The 24,576-nt window shown below is 31.6% G+C and overlaps 1 protein-coding gene across 3 annotated transcripts in view; it reads right to left on the bottom strand.

The window, feature by feature from the left end:
- LOC145268260 (signal-induced proliferation-associated 1-like protein 2) overlaps positions 1–24,576 on the bottom strand; it is a 201,636-nt gene that overhangs the window by 87,273 nt on the left and 89,787 nt on the right. For all 3 annotated transcript variants that reach the window (XM_080123607.1, XM_080123609.1, XM_080123608.1), the window contains 4 exons: positions 13,758–13,946; positions 6,719–6,794; positions 4,423–4,521; positions 2,063–2,166 (listed from right to left, as the gene is read on the bottom strand). In XM_080123607.1, the coding sequence (XP_079979733.1) occupies positions 2,063–2,166; positions 4,423–4,521; positions 6,719–6,794; positions 13,758–13,946 (468 nt within the window). The remainder of the gene's footprint in view (positions 1–2,062; positions 2,167–4,422; positions 4,522–6,718; positions 6,795–13,757; positions 13,947–24,576) is intronic.

The raw sequence follows: 24,576 nt of genomic DNA, 5'->3' as shown, positions 1-24,576 counted from the left end.
GAGCGAAATGAAAGCTACAGTTTGATATGACGAAGTCGACATTGAACAAACGTTACTTAGCTCTCTTGAGACAACTGGCTTTCGGCCTGTGACTAGAGTCGAGTTTCGCTTTTTTTTTATACCGAAAACTGAATGTAACGCGTGCCGATGCGGGAAATGTGGAATAATTAATGTTTGAAAGTCAATAAAATTAAATAGACAGGCAAGCTCCATGGGTAACTCAGATATTACAATTTATAGATGATATAAAAAGTTTTAAGTTGTGAACTGAGCAAGCGCTTCTGAAAGAAGCCTTTTGTGGACATCGAGGAAAAGCGTACATACATACATTTTCGCTTTTATATATATAGATAAATATTAGTTTTCTGAGTCTATTTCAAAGATAATTAGTAAAGTCCTAAGATATTGAATTAAATAAAAAAAACAAAAAAAAAAACACTTTGTACAAAACAAATTAATTAGCCCAAAAACGGAGTGATTCTGGCGTTCGTAAAACGCAACAAACTAAAATTTTGTAAACACAAAAATTACGAAGACCCAAATTTGCAGGCATTTAAAAGACTGTGAAAATGACGAAAGGGAGGAAGTTTTCCCCCCTCCCTCCCCCATTTGCACATCCGTACATTCCTTTTCTGGACGTTTGTATTCATTTGTGCATTTTTTTAATTTAATTATTTTTCTATGTTCCTCTTTAAATTAATTTTTTTTTAATTATTGTTCAATATTATATAAAAAATATGTTACGCTGAAAGTTTCCCATTCTTGCGAGGAAATTATTAAAATCTTGCTTATAAAAATCATGCGAACCCCGTAATTTAAAAAAAAAAAAAAAAGTAGAAATATTTTTTGCAATAATAATTTTTTTGTGTGAAAATATTAAATAATTAAATCAAAGCTTAATTCAATGGTAATATCGGTAGTTCGAAAAATTCATTTGTCTTTGAGTGATATAAAATTCATTAATACAGATTTAAGGGCTTTTTTTGTAATGTTCCTATAAAAATTTTATTTTTATTGTTAAAAATTACAATGCTTTATTTATATAAAAAAAAGCAAACGTAAAGTCTTACGTTTTTTACTTACTACTGAAAACCATAACTTTAGTAAATGTATTTTTTTTGTTTAAACAAAATAATACATTTTCACTAAGATTTAAATAAAAATAATTTGTTCATTATATTCCATGATCATTATTTTATAAATACTGAAAATTTCATTAAAATTGGTTAATTTCCTTAGTTTTGGTTATTGTTTAAGTAAAAGGAGGGGGGGGTCAACATTTTGCGTATTGGCATTCATTTTGCCCGTACCTATATATTGTAATAGTGATTTTGTCCATCTGCAGAACAGTCTTTACCAAACTACTGTCAATTTTTAGTCTATAAACTTGAAACTTGACATATAGGATATTTAGACCCATGGAATAAATCCATTTGGTTTTTAGCTGGAAAAAAAAAAAAAAAAAAAGCTGCTAATGGGGTAAAAATTGAAAAATTGGAACTTGGCAGGCACAGTTCGATGTAATGTATATACTCTACGCATGCGTAAATATACATTTATACATGTAATACAATGTTTAAATATAGAGTAAAATTAAAAAATAAAAATTTAAGAAAAAATACAATCCTATTTAAATTTCAAAATCCTATTAAATTAAAAACATCATCCAGTGAAAAAAAAAAAATCCTTAATCATTTATTCATTTTAAATATCTTTAATAAAATTAATTTATAAAATATGGTGTAGAAGATACAAAATGTAACGAGTAAATTAAAAAAAGAAAAAGCAATAAATTAAAAATGCAATGATCATATTTAAATGTTAAAATTAAAAAAATAAGTGTTCATTCACTCCCGTGCACAAAAAATATATACAAAATAAAAAAATAAAATTTTTTATTTTATTTTTTATATTATTTAAAAAAAATTTTTTTAATTTCTAAAAATGTAAATATTTCCTTACAAAAAAAACAAAAAACAAGAACAAAAGTAAAAACACCCCACCCCAAGGAGTGGTTGGCGAGGGAGTTAAATGATAAAAATCAAAAGAAACAGAAATTTACCTGCTGTTTATTACTTGGTGTGAAAGGTAATAGTGTGGAAACATGAAACATGATCTCGTAATTATTGAAAGTTGTATATATAGAATGTGTTCCAGTTGAATCCACTGCAAATGAAAACAAAAAATAAATAAAAAAAGAAAACAAAAGAAAAAAAAACGATACTGATGTATTTTTTTGTACCGCGCTGAAATAACATTTTGAAGCCATTCTTAACATCGAGAGGGTGTTTTGCAAGTATTCTGCTCTTCCACGTACAATTTAATTAAAATAAAGATATCGTGAAACTTTAACTTAACTTGAAAAAAATACTTTTAAAAAACAAAAATAAAAGAAAAATCTGTAGAATGTCTGTACCCGTGATGAAACAAAAATAACATATTCCAAAAATCACATAAATTGATCAAGTAGTTTTATTTTTATGAAGAAAATCAGCTTTAAGCAATTATTTAAGTATATGTTGAGTTAAATTGACTTTTGCTAAAAAAACAGAAAGGAGAATTCAAGGGAGGTAATTATTTTCTGAAAGCTGAAAATCGGCTACAGTTCAGATAGATTTAACTTGAGGTTCTGCAGAAGTAGAGAGTGTAAGCCACTTGACATCCCATTGTTAGGTTCGGTTAGGGGATGGCTATTATACAATGCAAATGTATAACAGTGTAAATATCGCCATTTGATCATCTGTGAATATCCAGTATAGCAGCAAGTTCTGGGAACATATACCCGAAAGAACTGTTAAAAATGTCATACGCTATCTTTGACTACACAATTCCTACAGCTAATAAAGCTGTTAAACCTAACAGCGATATGAGACAAGAGAATAACCCTAGTTGAAGTCAGTGTTTCTGGTGAAGTTGGCTTAAAGAGAATTGTGAGGGAGAAGATAACTAAACACAACAGTCTTATGAACAGCAAGAGTAGAAACTGAAATCTTAGAAAGATTGTCATCATTCCAGCAATCCTAGGTGCAACTAGTCTGTTGATAAAGAACTTAGAAAAGAAAAAAAAAAAAAAAGCTACCATGTGAATATACCTAATGAACCAAGTGCAAGAGAGATGCAAACACTTGCTACTGTACAGCTGCTCTAATCGTTGAATGTTTGAGTTAAAGAAAAAGAACTGATTTTCAAATCGCCAAGCTCACAGGGTCAAAGCACATGCAACAAAAATCTGTCCTGTTCCCTTTTCGATGTTATCGCAAACAACCTTTCTTCAACTGACACCAGATTGCAAAGTACATCGAGCCAACAAAAAAAGGATCGTTTTTTAACTGAAAAAAATGCTCGCTTTTTTTCTGACTGCATCTACCTTTGTATAAGACACGTTTTTGTCTCATGTCGATTAGGTTGAGTTTGAGACTTTTTCTCTTTGTTTTAAGCAAATGACATCCGTGCTAACCATGCACACTACAATTTTCTCTACACTGCAACATCTTCTGGGTTAACATTAAAAACCCATCTAATGATTGCCCTATCGTTGCAGTGTAATAGTTGCAAGTCTGCTTTGGTCAAAGGCCAAAGTTCATTGGTAACTAAGCAAGCATAAAAAATTTAGTGCTTATTTAGAATTTAAAAATTTTTTCTGTATTTTTTAATTTTTATAATGTACATACTCTTCATGGAATGAAGATGCCATATTTAAAAAAATTATGCAAATTGACTAAGTAGGTTTTTATTTTTATTTTTATTTTTTTTTTAAATCAAATTTATGAAGAAGCTGTCACATTTTTTAAAATGCGTTAAAAATTCAAGATCGATAATTCAACTACCAAAATTTTGTATCCAAAATAATTGAAATGTTTTAATAACTAAAAATCACATAATTTGATTTTCTTAAATCAAAGTGTGATTTTTAGTTATTAATAAGTTAAAAAAAAAACAAAAAAACAAAACAAAGCTACTTGATCAATTTATGTGATTTTCTTTTAATATAATATCTTCGTTTCATAAAGATTTTTCTGCAATTTATTTTATTTATTTTTTTTTTAATTAAGTGTAATTCTAAATAAGCACCAAAACAGTTTTGTTCAACTTTCTATTATAATTGCGCAACATAAGATGTGTGTAATGAATGAAGATCATCCCAAGATTCCAATTTCTTTTGTGTATGTATGTGTGTGTGTGTAAGATCAAGTCCCTGGGAGTGTGTATGGTTGTGTGTATGTAAGTGTGTGTATAAGTGTGTGAGACAGACAGTTTAAGCGAGAGAGAGAGACAATGGTTCTGGTTGCTCTGGTTGCTTCTTCAATAATTAAAAAAAAATTTTTTTTTTAATCTTTCATATATTAGATATATATTTAATATAAATTTAATATATATTTACATAGAATAAAAATACATTAAAAAAATAGGCTGAATACTTACTTTTATTGTCCAACTGCCCCCGATATTTCTCAAAACCTTTTAACCGTACACGAGTTCCTATACATTCCAAGAATTCTTCAAATGCAGGGCCATGCATTTCTGAAAATATTAAAAAAAAAAAAAAGAAAAAAAAAAGTTAATTATTCAAACTACTGTTCTTATCTCAGTTGCTATTGTTGGAATTTTTTTTTTTAATTGCTCCAGAAGATATAGCAATTTGATGTAAAAAAGATAAAAAAAATAAAAAATAATAAACTACTTCAAAGTCAAAAGCTAACCAACTAGAAAAGATAGAATAGATGCTGACCCAGCAATTCTTTCTCCTTTGTCAGAAACATCACTCATGGAATGATGAAGATCATCCCAAGATTCCAATTTCTTTTGTGTATGTATGCGTGTGTAAGATCAAGTCCCTGGGAGTGTGTATGGTTGTGTGTATGTAAGTGTGTGTATAAGTGTGTGAGACAGACAGTTCAAGCGAGAGAGAGAGAGATAGAGAGAGAGAGACAATACTTAAAAATACTGTGTTCTCAAATAAAGGAGATTATGACTAACAAGTTAAAATTAGTCGGGTTACTCTTATTTTGGATTTTCATTCCATCAGCCATGACTAGGTAAAAGTTTAAACAATTTATAATTATATTATTAGTACTACCTGTACTGAAGATTGAACCATCAACCTCCAGAAGACTATCCCATTAGAACCAATGATTACTTTATTGTGCCACATGCACTCATGGATTGTTCTATATCTACTAACTAAGTATGTGCAACATGAATGCCGATGCTCAAAATGCATAAACATTTTGATCTCTCCCTTTGCTTAAAAAGTCAAAAATCAGGAAATTAACCAATTTTAATAAAATTTTCTGTATCTATCAAACAATGATCACGGAATATAATGAACCCATTATTTTTATTTGAATTTGAGTAGAAATGTATTTTTTTTGTTTAAACAAAAAACACCTTTACTAAAGTTACGGTTTACAGAAGTCAAAAAAAAAAAAATGCATGAATTTGTTTTTGCTTTTTTTATGAAAAAGTATCATAAATTATAACAAAAAAAAAAAAAAAAAAAAAAAAAATTCAATTTTTACAGGAACATTATGAAAAGAGTCCCTAAATCCATAGTAATGAATTTGATATAACTCAAAGAAAAATTAATTTCTGGACTATCGATATTATCATTGAATTAAGCATTGTTTATTTAATATTTCATGCAAAAAATTTATAATAATTGCAAAAAATATTTCTAGTATTTTTTTTTAAATGATAGGTTTTTGCATGATTTTTATATGTAAGATTCTAATATTTTCCTTGTTTGCATGAATGTGAAACTTTTGGCGTAACAATTTTTATATAATCTTGAAAAATAAAAAATTTTTTAATTTAAAAACAGAAAAATAATTTAATTAAATAATGGTAAAAATCATACAAATGTTCACAATAGGAATGTACAGATGCATGGCTGAAAAAAAAAAAAAAAAGAAAAAAAAAGAAAACCAGCACCCCCTACCGCCCTTTAACTACCTGATGTCATTTTCAGACAGCCTTCCGACTGTCTGAGAATTTGGGCTTTCGTATAATCCATCTTTAGAGACTTCAGTTTTGTTGGCATTCTGCGAAGTGGAAATATCTCGCTTTTGAGAGCTAATTAAGCTATTTTTTGTACAAACAAGGTGTTTATTTTTTTTTTTTTTTTATTTAATTCAATATCTTAGGATTTTACTTTACTAATTATATTTGAAATAGACCCAGAAAACTAATATTTATCTTTTAAGGGATTTTTACAATGAATTTATTTAAATTCAAAATTTAGCTGAATTAGTTAGCTCACTGTGAAAACATTTTTCATAACTTTTTTCACATGTACAAATATTTTTTTTTTCTTTTGGAAATTAACTTTAGTCTTTAATCTTTAAAATACAATCAAAAAGTAGTCGGAAACCTACAAATAAGTTATGCTCAATCGGCTTTCAAAACTATGTCCCCCTATCTTTTTTCCACCATTTTTGCCCGTAACTACTACCAACCCAAGAACTCTGATCCATTTTTTCAATGTTAACATAACAACAAAGTCTCCTGTTTTTCATAGGTCTCCCTATACTGTCTGGATTTTATCTTCCTCAGAGGTAATCAAAATTCAACCTGTTTTGAAGGCTCATATTACATTCATTGTAACATTCTAATCGTTTCTTTTCATGCAACGCATGTCCTCAACAATTTCATTTCCATACATCACACTGTATAGACATCACATATTTGATAAGCTCTTCATAAAATAAAAAATGGTTACCATTATTGTACATTTCTTCTTCAGTAGATTGTTCCGCTTTGCAGTACATAATTCCAACTTTGTAAGAATTGGTGATCTAAAAAGAAAAAAAAAAAAGGGGGGTTTTATTATGGTTGTGGGAACATACACAACCTTATAACTGCTAAGATGGACTTGTCCATTAGTCATATAATCAGCAAGTCTAGACAGCTCAATGAGAGCTATCCCGGATGTCATACCGAGACAACTCCTCACGGACTTACTAACCTTTTCTGTACCACTAACCCTTGCTTGAAATAAATGTTCTTATTCTCACAAAGTCGTCATGTTCCTACTTTCCCCTTTTCCGACTCCACTACAGTGGCGACAAAGATGTAAAAAAAAAAAAAAAAAAAAAAAAAAATTTTTTTAAAAAGAACTCACGCGCAAAAACTTCAACTCTACAGCTGTATGAAATGGTCAATTGCAAACTCTCTAAATTACAATGCAAAACCACAAAAGTTCAACGAAAAATTGCAGCATAAAAAAAAGTCTACACTTAAATTTATCTACTCAAAGAAATTGTAAGTAGAATTTCTTTTCTTTCAAGTTTGCTAAAAACGAAAAAAAAAAATCAATTTTGATTTAATTTGCCATAGAACGGGTCGATTCAATTGTTTATGCAAATTACATATGGACTTTGTGTTGAAGACTTTTTTTTCTTCTGTTACTGAAATATTGTATATATTGTATATTTTACACCGTATGTGTAATATTGTATATTTTCTATTGTATTGTATATTTCATGTTGTATATTGCATGGTGTACATTGTATGTAGTATATTGTACTATTTTTTTTTCTACGATAAACCAAAAATCTGTCTGCATTTTCGAACTATTGGCATATCTGAGACAAAAGGAACACGTGTCAATGAGTAAATAAGTGTATGCAAAATTAACTTATAATTTTTGCACTTCTGCTACAGCTACTGAAGAGTATACTAGTCTAGAAATTATAAAAGTTTTCTCTTGCTGTGACTTCTGGTTAAGTTACAAATTCCCTTAATTCCTTCTTTTGTGAGAAAAAATAAAAAGAGACACAATGGAACATGTGAAAGAGACAATAACCCGTCTGATTGAATTTCAAATGGACCAGCAAAGAAGAGCTGACGATAGATTACAACAGGCAGAAGAAAGAATGATCCAAATGCAAAAGAGCTAATGACAGGCTTTTTGCATTACAAACAGAGCAGAAATAGAAAATTGAAGCACTACTCCAGGTTTTAATGAATAGGAATCAAGTTACAGAGAGCAAAACAGCTTTTTCCCAGAGTGCAGTACTAAGTACAATAAATAATTTCACCTACTGTCCTGAAGAAAATCAAACATTTGAAACGTATTTCAGACGGTATGAAGATCTGTACAATATCAACTGGAAATTGAGCAGACCAAAAAAGTCCATTTGCTACTCAGCAAATTAGGGGCTATAGAACACAAATTTGTTGACTATATCTTGCTACAAAAGACTAGCGATCTAACGTTTACGGAAACCGTTAAACGACTAACTAGAACTATTTAGTTCGAAATCGTTGCTGTTTCATAGACAGTGGACATGCTTGAACCTTACGAAAAAAGACGATGTGGACTACTTGACTTTCGCTTCGATTGTTAACAAACACTATGACAATTTTAAATTGTCAGAATTGAGTGCTGATGATTTCAAGTGCCTCATATTTGTCCAGGGCTTAACTTCGGCAAGAGACTCTGAGATCCATCGAAGAGGATTGTCAAAACTGGAAAGTGAACTAGGCTTAACTGTACAAAAGCTGGCGAAAGATTGCCAAAGGAGCATTAGTATCAAAAAGGACTTAAAGAACATCAAAGAAGCTGGTATTGCACACATAAAGAACATACAGAGAAGAACTAAGGGGTACTCTCCAAAAAACAAAACGGAAACTGGACGCTATCTTCCACTTAAGCACGAAAGACAAAGTAACCAGAAGCCTTCAACCCCTTGTTTTCGCTGCGGAAACTTGTATTGGTCAAAGGATTGCCTTTTTCGCACCAAAGAATGTTTTAATTGCAAAAAACTAGGACACAAAAGCTCACACTACAAACAGCAGAGGAAAAGTAAAATTCGAGTTCAACAGACGAGAATGAATAAGAAAGACGAAAATAACAGTCGAAAATACGTTTTAGTTAGAATTTTAGACAAGGAAGTTAAATTACAGTTAGACTCGGGGTCAGACTTATTGATAAATTTACAGACGTGGAGAAATTTAAATAGGCCGACTGCATAAAATTGGCAAGTCAGCAAAAACGGTAATGGGAGAAAAAATAAATTTTGAAGGAGAACTACAAATTTAACTTTTAATGGTACAATGAAAAAACTGAAATTTGTGCTCAAGAACACAGAAAATTTGTTTGGGACTGACTGGTTTCAGGAATTTAATCTGTGGGATGTACCGATTAACACTTTTTGCCAAAAAGTAAAATCGTTTTCTACAGAAAAACAAGAACTTAAAGTATATCTAAAATAGCTTTTTCCTGAAATTTTTTCAGCAGGCCTGGGTAAATGTAGGAAAGCAACAGCCAAATTTGAACCGAAATGCAGAACCAGTTTTTAGGAAAAAAAAGGAACGTACCATTCGCTTCACTAGAGAAAATCAATAAGGAACTTGACAGACTAGTCAAGACCGGTATCTTATCAAAAGTGGAATTCAGCCAATGGGCAGCTCCTACCGTGTACGTCAAAAAGAAAGCTTTGGGAACACCCTCAGATAAGGCCTTACAACAGTTCTTACAGGTTTACAGGATCACACCGAACCCGAATACCCCTGAAGCAATGTCTCCTGCAGAAGCCATGTTTGCACGAAAATATGACCAGTATTCGAAAAACTACTGCCAAAACAAGCAAATTCAGATAGGACCACTACCGTTCCCACAAAAAAAGTATAACACGGGAGAAAAGGTTTTCTTTAAAGCATACGGAAAGAATACATCGTTTTGGGAACAGGGAACAACTGACAAAAGAATTGGAAACACAATCTACATCGTTCTAGGCACTACTACCACCACTCACAAGAGACACATAAATCAAATTAGACGTCGTCGTGACGATGGCAAAAACACATCTCAAGTCGAGGAAGAAGCTAGCGATACATTATATGATATGTTCGATATCGAGCCTCCCAAAGCAAACTTAGAACAGCGTCGACTGACAAGGAAGAGAAAGGTTACTGAACCCTTTATCATTGATCCAAAAATGGAAGAAATATTAACGCCCCCTCCCCCAAACAAAAAAGCGTGGGAGGTGGGTGTCGTGGGGACATACACACTCTTATAACTGCTAAGATAGACTTGTCCATTAGTCACATAATCAGCAAGTCTAGACCGCTCAATGAGAGCTATCCCGCATGTCGTACAGAGACAACTTCCCACGGACTTACTAACCTTTTCTGTACCACTAACCCTCGCTTGATATAAATGTTCTCATTATCCTAACCAAGTCGTCGTGTTCCTACTTTCAACCTTTCCGACTCCACTACAATTATAATCATTTTAACTTAAAATGTGAATGCATTTTTGTATTCTTGATTCCAACACCAGTTACAGTATCAATTAAATTGTCTTGATCAGTGCTGCGACATGATTGTCTCACAAAAAAAATTACAATTCCAGCATAAAACAAGTTTGCGTCTGTGTTAGAATTCAACCTATATTAAAAGAACAAAAATAAATCTGTATGATGTACCTATCCATGATGAAACAAAAATATCTTCTAAAAATTACAAATTAATCAAAAAGTTTTAGATAAAGTTTTAAGCAATTAATGAGAATTTATACACATTACAACATGTCATAAGTTTGAATTATTGTTGAGCTATCTCCTTTTGCTTTTTTTTTTTTTTTTTAGATGGTTTAGATAGTATACGGCATAATCATATTGACACCAGTTCTCACTAGATCACAACGTTGAGCCTGACCAGTACCAGATGGTTGACCATTTTTAGGGCATTCATATGTAATCACTTTTAAAAAGAAAAAAAAAAAAAAATGTAGAAAATCTTGTTTTGTTTTTAAAATTGGCACCTATAAAGTGATTTATTGCTACAATTAAAGTTTGAAAGTTGAGTATATGTGAAAACTAGTATTTCTGTAAGACACTATTTTATTTAAAAAAAATTAAAATAAATTAAAAAAATGCAAATCATATTTACTTTCAAAATAAACTAGTAAAAAACCGTGGTTGATAAGTAAACAGCCGACAGCTGCTGTTCATGACTTATAGTTTATAACTGAGTAATCAAGTCAAATTGTTTACATTTGCTGAAAATGGATTAAAATTTTTTTTCAGATAGGCTTATTAAAAACTGCTATGACCAAAAGAGAAATCAACATACAATTACAATTTTAATGCATAAAAATAATAAAATGATTATTTTATTTACTAGTTAGGGTATAAAAAAGTTTGATACTCATCATGTTGAGACCTTATTTGTGAAGAAAAAAAACTAACAAAAAAAAAAACAAAAAAAAAAAAAACAATGGACTAGTTTATTTAATACCCTGACAATAAGTAAAATAGATGTTTTTTTCCTGATTGTTTTCCAAATTTCATATCGAAATTCGTCATAGAAATGTAATACCAAGCTTTTAAAGACAGGCAATTCATTAAAAAAAAAAATAAATAAATAAATAAAAAAAAAAAGGTTATCAAAGTTTCCATTTAATAGTGTTAAGATTTTCATCAATTTATTTGCTCAAAACTCTTAAAATATATTATGTAAATTTATTAAAGCATGTAAAAGAATAATCATTTCAGAACAAAATGGTGGTATTTTGAGAACTTAAATTCTTTTTTTTTTAAATATGATTATTTCAGTAAAATTACCTTGAAATCTATGATCACCCAAAGTGTTTTATGGTCTATAGGTATTGCTAATACAAACCCTCCACTGGAGATGTGCGAAAAGCCCTCAACATGAGCCTCAGTCCGGATGATGAATGGTTTCCAAGTGCTTAAGATATAATTGTATTGCTGCATTATAGACGGAACTTCCATAATCAAGTTTTGACCTAACGATCATTCGATATAGTTTGAGTAGGGATTTATTATCAGCTCTCCAATCAGTGTGAGCAACTACTCTGAGTAGGTTAATTGCCTTCCTTCATTTTTATCAGAGATACTTTACATGAGGAATAAAAGACAATTTTTTTTTTTTGCAGACTTGAAGAATTTTGCCCCGGTCATTTTTTTTTTTTTTTTTTTTTTTTTAATTATTTCTGTCTTTTTTTCAATTTTTTCATTGGATTATTATTGAATGCACGCTAGTACAAAAAGTTAGTATTTAAATATTAGATGGTGCTTAGTTTCTAATGCAATGTTCTAGTGAATTGATCATCCATTTGAGATCATTTTTAGGCCAACTTTTTCGAATTTAGCCTTTTTAAAAGGCAGTTTAGTCTTATTTTGAGATTAATTTTAAAAAGCGAATTTAAAAAAAGGCTAAATTTTCAATCTATACTCCTATAAATTTCGTTTTTTTATTTTTTTTTTATTTATAGTAAAAACCCTTTTTTCCTATTTATTTAACAAGAAAATACAACTTTGTTATATATGGGTCGTGGAATTGCATTCATCTGCAAAAGACACATACAAATATATAAACATATGCACATATCTAATTTTATATATTAAATAAAAAATGAAGAATAAAAGTTACATATAACTTTATTACATCATCAGATCAATAAGTAAAAAAAGAGGATAAAATGGAGAAAAAAAAAGCTTTTCAGCCATGACATTTTGAAGCTAAATGCTTCTCCTCAGAAGATACAGGGCCCAACATTATATAAAATATAAATAAAAGCTAACTTGAAAACAGATTAGAAATGAGGACCTATATATTAAGAAATATTAAAATAAAAAGTAAAATATCTACAAAGATGGAAATGTCAAAGATATATTCTTTATTTAATATACAGGGTGACCCCCTCCCCCAAAAAAAAAACGGGCCCAACTATAATTAGGCCCCGTTTCTTAGTGTTTTGACCGAATGAAATGAAACTTTGGTCATAACTAGTTTATTATATTCAAAACATCACATCAAACACTAGGGTCTTTGGCCTTTTTTTCTCCGTTGACTGTAAAAAAAGCTTAGGTTGTTTGGACAATGTTTATAACATTGTAATGTCGCATACCCATCTTAGCCGCAGCCAAACAGTGTAATGGTAAGTATCGACTGTCGCCTGTGCAGTAGAGTTTCAATCCTGGTTCGAGGAAGTTGCTGATCTAGCCGCACTGATGAGTTGTGATATAGCAAAACAATACTCTGTATGTGGATGACATTATATATATATATATATATATATATGTGCGTGTGTGTAGGGGCCTGGCGCAGAGGCTAAGGAATGAGGGTGGAAAGTTGTAGGTTTTTGTTTTGATTCTAGCTGATGGTACCAAAGTCATACATACACATATATATATATATATATATATATATATATATATACACACACATTTTTTACTTTTGATTTCACTACTATACATTAGATTTAATATGATATTAAAGAGACAGTTCTCTATTGACTAATAAATATGTAATCTGCATGAATTAAAATATCATAATTAAGTGTATTTTAAGACTGGGCAATGATCGACGGCCTGCTGGTACAGAAAAAGTTGTCAAATACGAAGGAGGTTCTAAAAGTAATACCTCCTATTTTTTTTATTCCACCTAAATATATCAGAGAGGATTACAAATTTTATCATTATGATGACTGAACTTATGCATTCATGACTTGAAAGTTTCATCTCTGCTCTAGGCATTGATAATGTGAGACTAAGAAAGCAACCCTTATCATGGACATGAATCAGAAGCAGAGATGTGTCATTAAATTCTTGGCAAAAATGCATTGAAAATGGTGGTGACTATGTAGAAAAATAAATTCTGAAGCACAAAGGGTCGTTCATGTTAATAGTGCCACTCCCATCTTCAGACAGCCTGATCTGGTAGCACCAGTTGTCTCGTTTGAGAGAGTGAGAAAATCAAAAAGAGCAATAACAAGTTTTACTTACCCCTTGTTCGTCTAATTTTACAAGCTGATCAGCAGTTTTCTGACCGGAAATAGCTTGCTTTAAGCAAGATAGATTAACTTCAGGTAAAACATACTCCAAGACGTCCTTGTATGAAACACCTCTGGAACTGCTTAAACGACTAGATGATGGAATGGCATCTTCCAAAATGGAACCACGATGAGTTGCCAGCTGAAAAAAAAAAAAATTAACAGTTCAATTGCAAAATTAAGAAATCGGGCAGAAAAGTACTTTTATAGCTAATTCCCTGTTTTTGCTAACATTTGCATATTTTTGGTTTTTGAAAATTAAATAAAAAGATGCTTTGTTATTATTATTGTCTACGTAAAAGTAGACATTTTTTAAAAATGTAAATCGCCCCAGACAAGGCATGAAGCCACTTGATGTAAGGAGCTTACAAGAATGAAAAATGATTATTGCAGAAACAGATGTCTGTTTACCTTAGTCTTGAAAGGACCAATGCTATAGGTAGGAGAACAGTCAGCAAAAAGAGTTTCACAAGCTTGCAGTTTTTGGAAAGAACCTACTGGAATAGGAGACATTATATTACACTGAAGTATCTAAACATTAAATTGATGGAGACCACTAGACCAACGAATCAAATGAGCTGGAAGAAAGGAAGCAGGGAATAGATCGGACAATTCTGAAGATCACTGGATCTAATGAATGCTTACATGGGAATAATGAAAAACTGTCTTCCTCAAACTATAAAGAAAACAGGAATTGTATTTTACAAAAAAAAATAAAATAAAATAACCAGGAGATTAATTTTTATGAAACTATATTTGTATTAAAAATTCTTTGGTGATATCAGAGATGGCTACGAGTATATATCGCTAATGTTAAAATAAACAATAAAACAACTTTAGTCACAGTGTGCCACTTTTTAAATTTTTTAAAAAATTTTTGTAAAACAATAAAAATAAATAAAAAATAAAAATAAGGTGTTTGCACACTTACTAAACAGCACTATTTTTAAATAGTATTTTCAAGTTAAATTAAAGTTTTACAATATCTTTTATTAAATTGTTAGGTGAAAGTACAGAATGGTTACAACCCCCCCTCTTCTCCCTGTGTTAAGAATAGCTTTCTAAATAATATTACTATTTCAGCACGGTTCAATAAGTGCATAAGTAAAAAAAGAAGTTTATATTTTTATTATTAAAATAAAAAAAAGAATTTAGTCAACTTTAAGCCAACATTTTTTTTTGGCAAATTAAATTTTACAAATGACTTTCTTTAAAATTTGAATTTTGTAGCAATGTAACACTAGAAAATCTTTGTAAAAAGTAGAAGAAATGCTTGTTTTTGTTTGTTTTTTAAATTAACCTTGAAACTGTCAAAGTTGCTTTGACTAATTAAACCCTTAATGACTTAGAATTATTTTTTAAATACAATGTGCCAAATAATTGTCTGTCACTTAGGATTTAATTAGATGTACATAAAACTGGGGTTAATTTTTAGTCGTGCATAATTAGTAAAATCAAAGCATGACTAATCTAAAAAATAAACTTGTTAATATTTTTAACAAAGATTTTGAACAAAAAAAAAAAAAGTGGAACACAGAATTGAAAAAATAATTGTTTGTCTTTAAGGAGTTCATTATGTAAATACTTGTGCACAGTGGGCTGGCAAGAGGACATATGGATTTTTAGCAACTTCCTCAAAAAATCATTATAAAACCTATATCTTTGAATAGTTCAGAGTCTGAGGTTGCAAAAAAATGGACTCATTCGTCTTCTAACTCCAGTTACTTCAAGATATGCCCATTTGAAGTTTACAAATTTTGAATTTTTGCAAAATTGTGACTACAGTGATTTTACCAAGGAGTAAATATGGGTACACCTGAAGAATTGCTCAAAATTTCTTCCAGAAACCCCTAAATATGTCCTATAAGCCCCTTGGATAATGTGAAAGGCCCTAAATATACTTCATTATAAAAATGTAACATATGAACAAGTTTTTGACCTGGGCTTCCCCCCCCCCCCAAAATAAATTTACCATAAAAATAAGTATTTTTTCCATAAAAAAAAGCACAAAATTTGCTCTCAGCCGGTACATTTTAATGAAAGATTGCAATAAAAGACCTGAGATGAAATTTCTCATCCTTCAGAAATAAGAATCTAGACATAGAAAGCTATCATAATCCAATTGGGTGAGAAAAAAAAAAAAAAAAAAAAAAAAAAAACTCATTCTCAGAAACCATTTTAATTCTAATGTACTGAAAAAATTTGAACTTGCCCATTTTTCTGTAATTTTGGACAATCTACAATGACCGTTTAAACCATAAATCCAGATAATTCTTGTCATTCTTGCTCAAATTTCATAATCCAAACCACTTTTCTGATGTTTTTTGGGGGCGCAAAATCCAAATCTGGCATCAGAAAACCATGAAACTGCACTGTCTTCTGGAAAATCCTAATTTTTACCTTTTTTATGCTATTTTCAGTCAAATATTGGTCATAAACCAGAAAAAATTCTTGATTTTTTTTCAAAATTTATCCATTATAATTAAATATTTCACTTTCTCATTTTTCAATATCTCACATTTTATTTTCGTTTAAATGCCCAATCATAATGAATGACATGACAAACATTGCTCTCATCGGGATTTTCAACAACTGCAAGAGATCTCTATTCGACAAAGAGCCAGACTTCAATGAAATTGAAAACAGGTCTCATCCAAGCTAGAGGTCCCACTTAATAATAAACTTCTATCTGACATCAAAGTTGTGTTCAAAGACTTTCAACAGCAACAAAAAGAAGAATCGTTCATCCAAGTCATTCGATAAGAAGGTAGTGCTCCAACGTCACACCTGTGTACTGAAGGTAAAGCGTCCTCTGAAGGAAGTCAGTGACCATCAACAACACCGATGACGGAGCGACTATATGGATTCAACCAAAGCTGTTGCTGAAGCACAAAACACTTCCCCCACAAAAATGTTTGCCTTCGGTCTGAAGAACAATTATCTTCAAAACAAAGAGGCTGCTAAAGTGGGATACTCTATCCTATGCAATGAGTCCATCCCAGATCGACATGTTTCATTGGAAGTTGCATCTGCCATCTACAAGAGTGGCAAAATGATCAAACGGATTTACACAGGCATTTGTTTACTCCTGAAAGATGTGGGAGCTGACGTTCTTCCATCATGTGACAAACTGTTGAAATTTAAGGAGCGGAGGTCAACAGTGCAAGAACTTGCAACTCCGTACAGTGGTGTGAAATACCATTATCTCCAGTGCTTGCAACTTACGTCTGCCCAATTATTTGCATCACTTCAGTTGCCTGCATTCCACCACCTCAACGAGATCCAACCGAAAACTGCTCACCCAAGGAATTGATAGTAGTGAATTAAGACCCAAGATTGATATATATATATATATATATATATGACTTGGGTGTAATCTGCTAGAATTGAAACCAAAACATTTAGCGCTAAAGCCTTAGTTGCTACTGTTTGAGCTAACGACACATGACTGTCATTTAATCATTAACTCAGATAAGAAAATGAAAATTGGCTGCTTAAAAGAATTTTGTCACACTACATATCTCCATGTTGGTTCAATTCCATGGATTGATATCACTCCAAGTGCTCATGTTGCAGTTAAAAACTGCAATTCATGGTTGCAACAGTGAATATGAGTCTTTGTTGCGCTTCTTGACTGATGATGATGCATATCGAGTTATCTGATACACTGAATTAGTTTTTTCATGGTGTAACCTTCTAGTAGTGTATTTTCTCATTGTAACTGAATATTTGAAAAGCTTGTTTCATGCAGTATCAAAAAGAGGTCTCATTTGTCTTCTTAGCTTCAATAGTTTTAAAGATACAGGCATTTAAAGTTTGTCCGTAAATGCCTAAATTCTGACTGCCAGCAAGTTTATGTTTTGGTCCTTGGACTCTTAAAAAGAACTATTTTTATGTTGAATATCGGCTTTCCAATATTCTACCATGGTATACCACCCTATTTGATGAACTGAAAGATATAAACTAAATAAACCTAACTGCTTACATTCTATGTATACATAGGTAAATGTCTGCTCGACCCCCCCCCCCCAATTAAGCCCACTGTGTTATGTATCTATTTACTTTCTGCCTTCAGAGAAAATATTTTTTTAAAAATAATTTGTGTAAATACTTTTTATATGAATTTAAAAATAAATCTGCAACAAAAAATACTTGCGAGTAAATTCATCTTATCGTTTATTTTAATACCACAGTTTTTTAAATATTTTGTGTTGATAAAACCAGTAGTTCGTTCATGTCGAAGTTGCTTTAATAGCAAATCAGCAGCAGGAACAAAAAATTGTACATTAGTTGAACATTTTTAGTAAAGCTCGTTATGTACAACCAAAATTTGGCATAACTAAATATCTAATTTGGCTCCTGCTGATTCAAGCACCTTTACACATTGTTTCTATATGGCAAACAGCAGGAGCAGTCAGTCATACATTGATTGGGCATAATTTTGGTCGTACATTTTTAGTAAAACCCCATTCTACCTGCAAACATTTATAAATAGACAATCCTTTCTCTTGAATGAATTGCTAACCTTTTTTTTGTGGGCGTGGCTTACATCCAAATCAATTGCTGACTTTTTTTTGTGGGCGTGGCTTACATCCAAATCGATTATTGGCTTTTCTTTTTGTAGGAGTGGCTTATATCTAAATCAATTACTGGTTTCTCTTTTATCATGCCTAATTTCTGATTCACAGGAGTCCAGGTTGAAAAATGTTTGAATTATTATTTATGACTCTTCAAAGAACCAGTCATTTTTACTGAAAAGCTAATTTAGACAGTTGCCAAACAATATTTGCAGCCTTTGATCTAAACTCTGCCAATGCTTTTTGTGGGTGTACAGAAGAGATGACACATTTATAGTATTTAAAAATATAGATAAAATATATAAATATATATGCATCAGTATATGAATGTGCATGGGACAAAAAGGAGAAAAAAACAACCTTAAAAGTTAGTGTCCCCAATGATGCTGCAATAAAGCTAAGAGGGAAAATATAATTAAATACCAAGGCATGAATATATATAAGACATGAAAAGAAACTGGAAGCTTAGGAAGGTCTCCATCATTCCAATAATCATAGAAGCAACCAGACTCCTGAAAAAGGTCAAAAACTACCTGTCAAATATACCCGGTGAACCAAGTGCAAGAGAGATTCAAACAATTACATTTAAAGAGATGCTTAGAATCTTAAAGAGATTTATCTGTTGGAATGTATGAGAGAGCAGGTGAATGTCTGGCATCCGAAAGGATACCCCATCCCTAGCTAGAAGAAATTCAGAAAATTGAAGAAAAACAAAAAGCTAGGAGAATTTGAATGCCTACTAGACAATATCAAATGTCTAAGGTATACAGGAATTTGTTAGGACAACCTGGCATGAGACTACTTTACCCTACAAATAAATCCTGGCCAAATATTAAAAATAGTATTCAAAGCATAACTAAGATTCCCTTGGTATAGTTATGCTATGGCCCATATGAAGAACTAGCCTGGGTGCCCGGGTGTTTGGAGGCGTGTGTTGAGAAAAAAAAAAAAAAAAAATGGTAGTAGGCAGGCAGGCTCAAACCCATGCCACAAAGAAAAGTGAAAGAAAATCTGACATCTTAGCCGAATACAAACATACATATAAACAGACAGGTAAGATTTATATTATAGACTAGCGGGGATGCCCGGAGTTTCCCGGGTGTTTAGAGGTGTGTGTGTAGGGGGGCCCAGTTTCACTTTATTTATACTAAAAAGTCCAACAAACACATGACACAACAGAATAGCGTGGATTTTATAAAAGTCGATCAAAATAATCTAGACAACGGGCGTTTGCAAGTCGTAGATATTATTATCTAGGCGGCATATAAAGAGTTCTAAGAACCCCCTGCCCCCTGAGAACCCCTGGTGAAAAAAAGCCTTTCTTGGACATACAAAAATGTGCACGCCGCATTTGCCTTAAATATATATATACATATAGATAGATGATGCACCTTACCTCAAGTAACAGCACTAAGCTGGATGCTCCACTAGACCAGATGAATTCTTGTCCCACATTCCAACAAAAGATTATAAAATAGATAAACTATAAGATATGGTCTTACTAATCCAAGCTCTGAGAGTTAAGGAGAATCCTAAATGAACATTTGGATGCTCATGTATTTCAAGGAAATCAAACGTTCATCATTCAAACCCCTCGACTTAACATTCACAGACAACATGAATTGTAGCAAATACATTGAGGACATTGCCAAAACTGCTGCAAAGAAGGTGGACTATCTTTATCATGCTAGAAAATTACTCATACCAGAGAACATATCCTATATTTTTTACAAAGCCACAATTCGCACATGCATGGAGTATTGTTGCCACATTTGGGCTGGAGCATCTACTAGTCTTTCACTCTTGGAGTCCAGAAAGAGTCTCCAATCTAATAGGTCCCGCACTATCAGCCAAGCTCCAAGCTCTGTCCCATCACCTCATTTTTACAAGTACTTTAGTGGAATGTGCTTTTGTGTCCCCTTTGGTGTGCATACTCCGGATTAAACTGACAAGCAGCAAAATTCCATCCCTTAATCCCGGCACCTGTACAGCATTTTGAACTGAACCTTTTAATCCATTGTTCTTGTTCTGTCAGCAATGATCAGACAGAAATGTTAATTATTATAGTATTCTTAGTTATTATAGCCTATAGTAAGAATTGAACCTTCAACCTCTAGAAGAAGACTGTCGCATTGAACTGATCATTAATCAACACTCTTATCTGTTGCACAAGTTTGTATGGTAGTCGGAATAATTCACATTATCAATCTGCATGTTAAACATTCCAAAAAACTGTCGGTAGTAAATAGAAAGGAAATTTATAAAAAGCAAAAGAATGCAGAGATGTAATGGAACGTGAATGCAGCGTCACCTCTATTAATACAACACGCACACATAATACTACCAGGTTGCCCGGTGTTACCAGGTTGTAAAATACGTATATTATATTTTAATACATACAGAAACTGGACATGTGCATATGAGTATTAGGTTTTTTCTAAAAAGTTCAGTTCTTGTAAAAAAAAAAATAAAAAATAGTATATATATATATATATATATAGATATATACCCGGGCAGAGACCAAAATCAAAGCTTGAAGACAATCAGTTAAGTACGTTAACCATTAGGTTGGTTCGACACGATTGTTTAATAGCGTTTTAAAAATCTACTTATTTTTAACATAAATCTGTCATGTGAACCATTCACACATGCATTCATGGAATAGTTAACAAACAGAAAAAATCCGACGACTCCCCACATAATTTTTTAAAATTTTAACCCCTTAACAGGCCATTTTTTTTTTTTTTCCGGATGAAAAAAAGTTAAAAAGGTTTTCCACATGTCTGAATATACTATATAGCAAATTTCAAGCCTGCAGATCAAAAATCTTGAGTATATAGGTTGAGAAGTGTCCTTACACACACACACTTTCATAGATATAGAAGTTTTTTTTAAATAGTTTATATGTATTGTGTTCTTACTTGTTTTAGTATGGTTAGGATCCGTATTGTAATATTTCAGGAAAATCCCCTTCGTCACAAGTCCATTTATTCTTACTACTACTATCTATAGGAATTATATTGTGTTAACATATCTGTGACAAAAGATATATATATATATATATATATATATATATATATATGAGAGAGAAAGATTGTTTTCAGTATATAATGTCAGAGTCCAACAACCAAGATGTTGCGGTATACTTTCTTCACAATCATCATAATCATGCTGGCATGTGTTGGATGGCTTTTAAAAATTGACTTTCAAAGTATCCTATCTCTGCCAGTTCTTTATTTATTCCTATTGTTTTACTTGGCATTCCCTGTGAGTTGAACTTGCTACCTCAACTTTTCTACATCCACTAACCTAAGTACTTTCATCTATTCTTTCATTGTGACCAAACCAACAAAGTCTCCTGACTGTAAACATCTTATACTGTCTAGATTTCATCTTCCTGTGAGCTCATCAGAACTAAACCTGTCTTTGATACTCAAATTTACACATTCATTATGTCATGTCATCTCTCTCCATGCAACACATGTCCTCAAGCGACCATGTTTTTACTTCCATACATTAACACAGTGCATATGCACATCAGATAGGCACTTCTCTTGGTTCACATTGGTATACTCTGCTAATTAGTAATGACAGCTTTTGGTCAAGATCAAAGTGTAGTATCTGTTCTTCAAATGCTGCACTTCCGTTTCTTGTTCTCTTTCGGTGGAGGAAGAGTCCTTCATGACTGAGACAATTTTTATTTTTGTACCTTCTCTCCACGTTAAAAAACGACCCTGGTGTCTAACTCTGTCCCGTGGGGAGGCATAGTAAATAGGTACAATAACTTTTGTTGGATTTTGAAGGGAAAACTAGTTAGATTACTTCTTTTTTTTTTTTTTTTTTAAAGAAATTTTTGCAAAGAGTCCTATTTGAGGATGATCCAAAAGCTCTTTTTGTTAGCTGTTATACCAAAATGTAAGGGAGAGCACTACTTTTTTCCTTTGCTCCACTTACTCTTGATCCTGACCTTATAATACCAAGTGTTTTAGTAAAAAAAAAAAAAAAAAATCAAGTACAATTAAAAAAAAAAAAAAAAAAATCTGAGGATTGAACCTTAGTCTACCAATCAGTTATGTATACTTTAACTACTGCACTACATGATTTTTGCCAATTTAAAGAATCTTTCAATCCTTCTTACACAGTAAAGAGACGGTGTAATGTAACGAGTATTCTTGGTTTTTGTCCAGAATTCAGAAATAAAAATAAAGAAAAATCTCTATGGTGTACATACCCATGATAAAACTAAAATATATTAAAAAAAAAAATCATGTAAATTCATTAAGTAGTTTTATTTTTAACTAAGAAAATCAAATTTGCTAGAATTCACACATATTAAAAATGAAAAGCACTAAATTTGTTTTCCATATTCTTGAAAATAAATAAAAAAAACTGTGTGTCCAAAATTCCTCCTATATAGTAAAAGAAGTAAAAGAAATCTATATAATATGCATATGTGCAATGAAATGAAAACATATTCCAAAAATCATGTAAATTGATCAAGTAATTTTACTTTTATGAAGAAAATCATTTTTAAGCGATTAATGGGAATTTATAGGCATTACGACATAAATATAAGTATAAATTATTGAGTTATCTCCCCCTGGTTTTGTTTTTTGTTTAGATTGTTTTCAAAATGGCAGCCGAGACAGCTGCACTTTGGTTATTTGATTTTTTTATTTAAAAATAAAACTACTTGATCAATTTACCTAATTTTTGGAATATATTTGACTTCTATCACAGGTACATACATCATACTGATATTTTTGTATTTTTTGCATTTTTAATAAGTGGGAATTCTACACAAGATCCATACCTTTAATGCAAGTAATTGTTAATCTGAACATTGTGGATTTTGAGCAAGTACCAATAAAGGAAATTGATAGGAGATAAACAAAAATACAGAAAAATCCTTACGACATATGTAACCATCACAGAACAAAAGTATCATATTCCAAAAACCATATCAATGGATAAAGTAGATTTTTTTTTTTTTTTAAAACTAGGAAAAGCAAATTTTATGACAAAGCGAGATAGGTTTTGATTAACCATCTATATATATAAAAGCGAAAATGTATGTATGTATGTATGTTTGTGTATCTGCTAAAACTTTTGACCGACGGAACAAAAATTCACAAACTTGGTATCATATTAAAGCCCCACCCTCCGGATGACAAATATCGAAAAATTAGCCCAAAAGGACCATCAGAAGTGTGTCAACTGATCGATTTTCTGCAGGGGGGGGGGGGCAAAAAAGTGACATTTTAATGTTAAACATTACATATTTTTAAATCGATTTATAACTGCCCCAAAAAATACGGGTGCCAACTCTTCTACATAAAGTATACACGGAGGCCGTTTATTTTGGGTCAACTTGTATTTAAAACCCGCTGAGTCATGTCATGTGATCTTGACGTCAGCAAGCTCTAATGGCAGTCTGAATTTGAAATTTAAAAATGTTATCGGTAAAAAAAACTTTAACCCTCACACAAGCTAAACTATGAATTTCTACGCTATGACAACGTTACCAAAGTTATTAGCACATTAAAAATACTTAGATACGATAGTTAAACGAAAAATAACAAGCCAAAAATGTGAAGTAAAAAAAAAAAAAAACTACGCTTACAAAAAATATTAACGATCAAAGTTTTTAAAAAAAAAAAACAGCCAGACGCCATTTTCTTTTTTAGTAACAGTCTTTAGAGTAAGGAAGACGAAGTGAGAGAGAGAGAGAGAGAGAGATGTCTAGACAGGAAACGAAATACGTAATTTAATAAACGCTAATGTGAAGTAAAACAAAAAAATAAAATACTGCTACGTCATCTCGTAATGCTCCCACGATGACCTCATTTAGTGGCTATCTGTCAATCAAACCTCTCTCACTCGCTTTATAAGCCTTATTTTAACACTATAATCAATTCCTCTTACTCTTGGCCTACACGGTTAAGTGGTTGGAGTTTGTTTCACCTCCGCGTCAAGGCTCCCGGGTTCAATCCAGCCTCACGACCAAAACTATTTTTCTTTCTTTTACATCTTTAGACACGCGGGTTCCCCCCCCCCCCCCCCCCCGTATACACACAGCAGTTTTTTTGTTTTTTTGTTTTTTTTTGCTGTTTTTTTTTTTTTTTTTGTTTTTCCGATTTTTTTAACATCGTTTCAGGGTTATTACTTATCCCCCCCCCCATACACACACCTATA

The sequence above is a fragment of the Euprymna scolopes genome, chromosome 43, assembly GCF_053919585.1.
Source record: "Euprymna scolopes isolate OS-2025 chromosome 43, ASM5391958v1, whole genome shotgun sequence".
Lineage (NCBI taxonomy): Eukaryota > Metazoa > Mollusca > Cephalopoda > Sepiida > Sepiolidae > Euprymna > Euprymna scolopes.
This window is presented reverse-complemented; position numbering and strand designations above follow the sequence as displayed.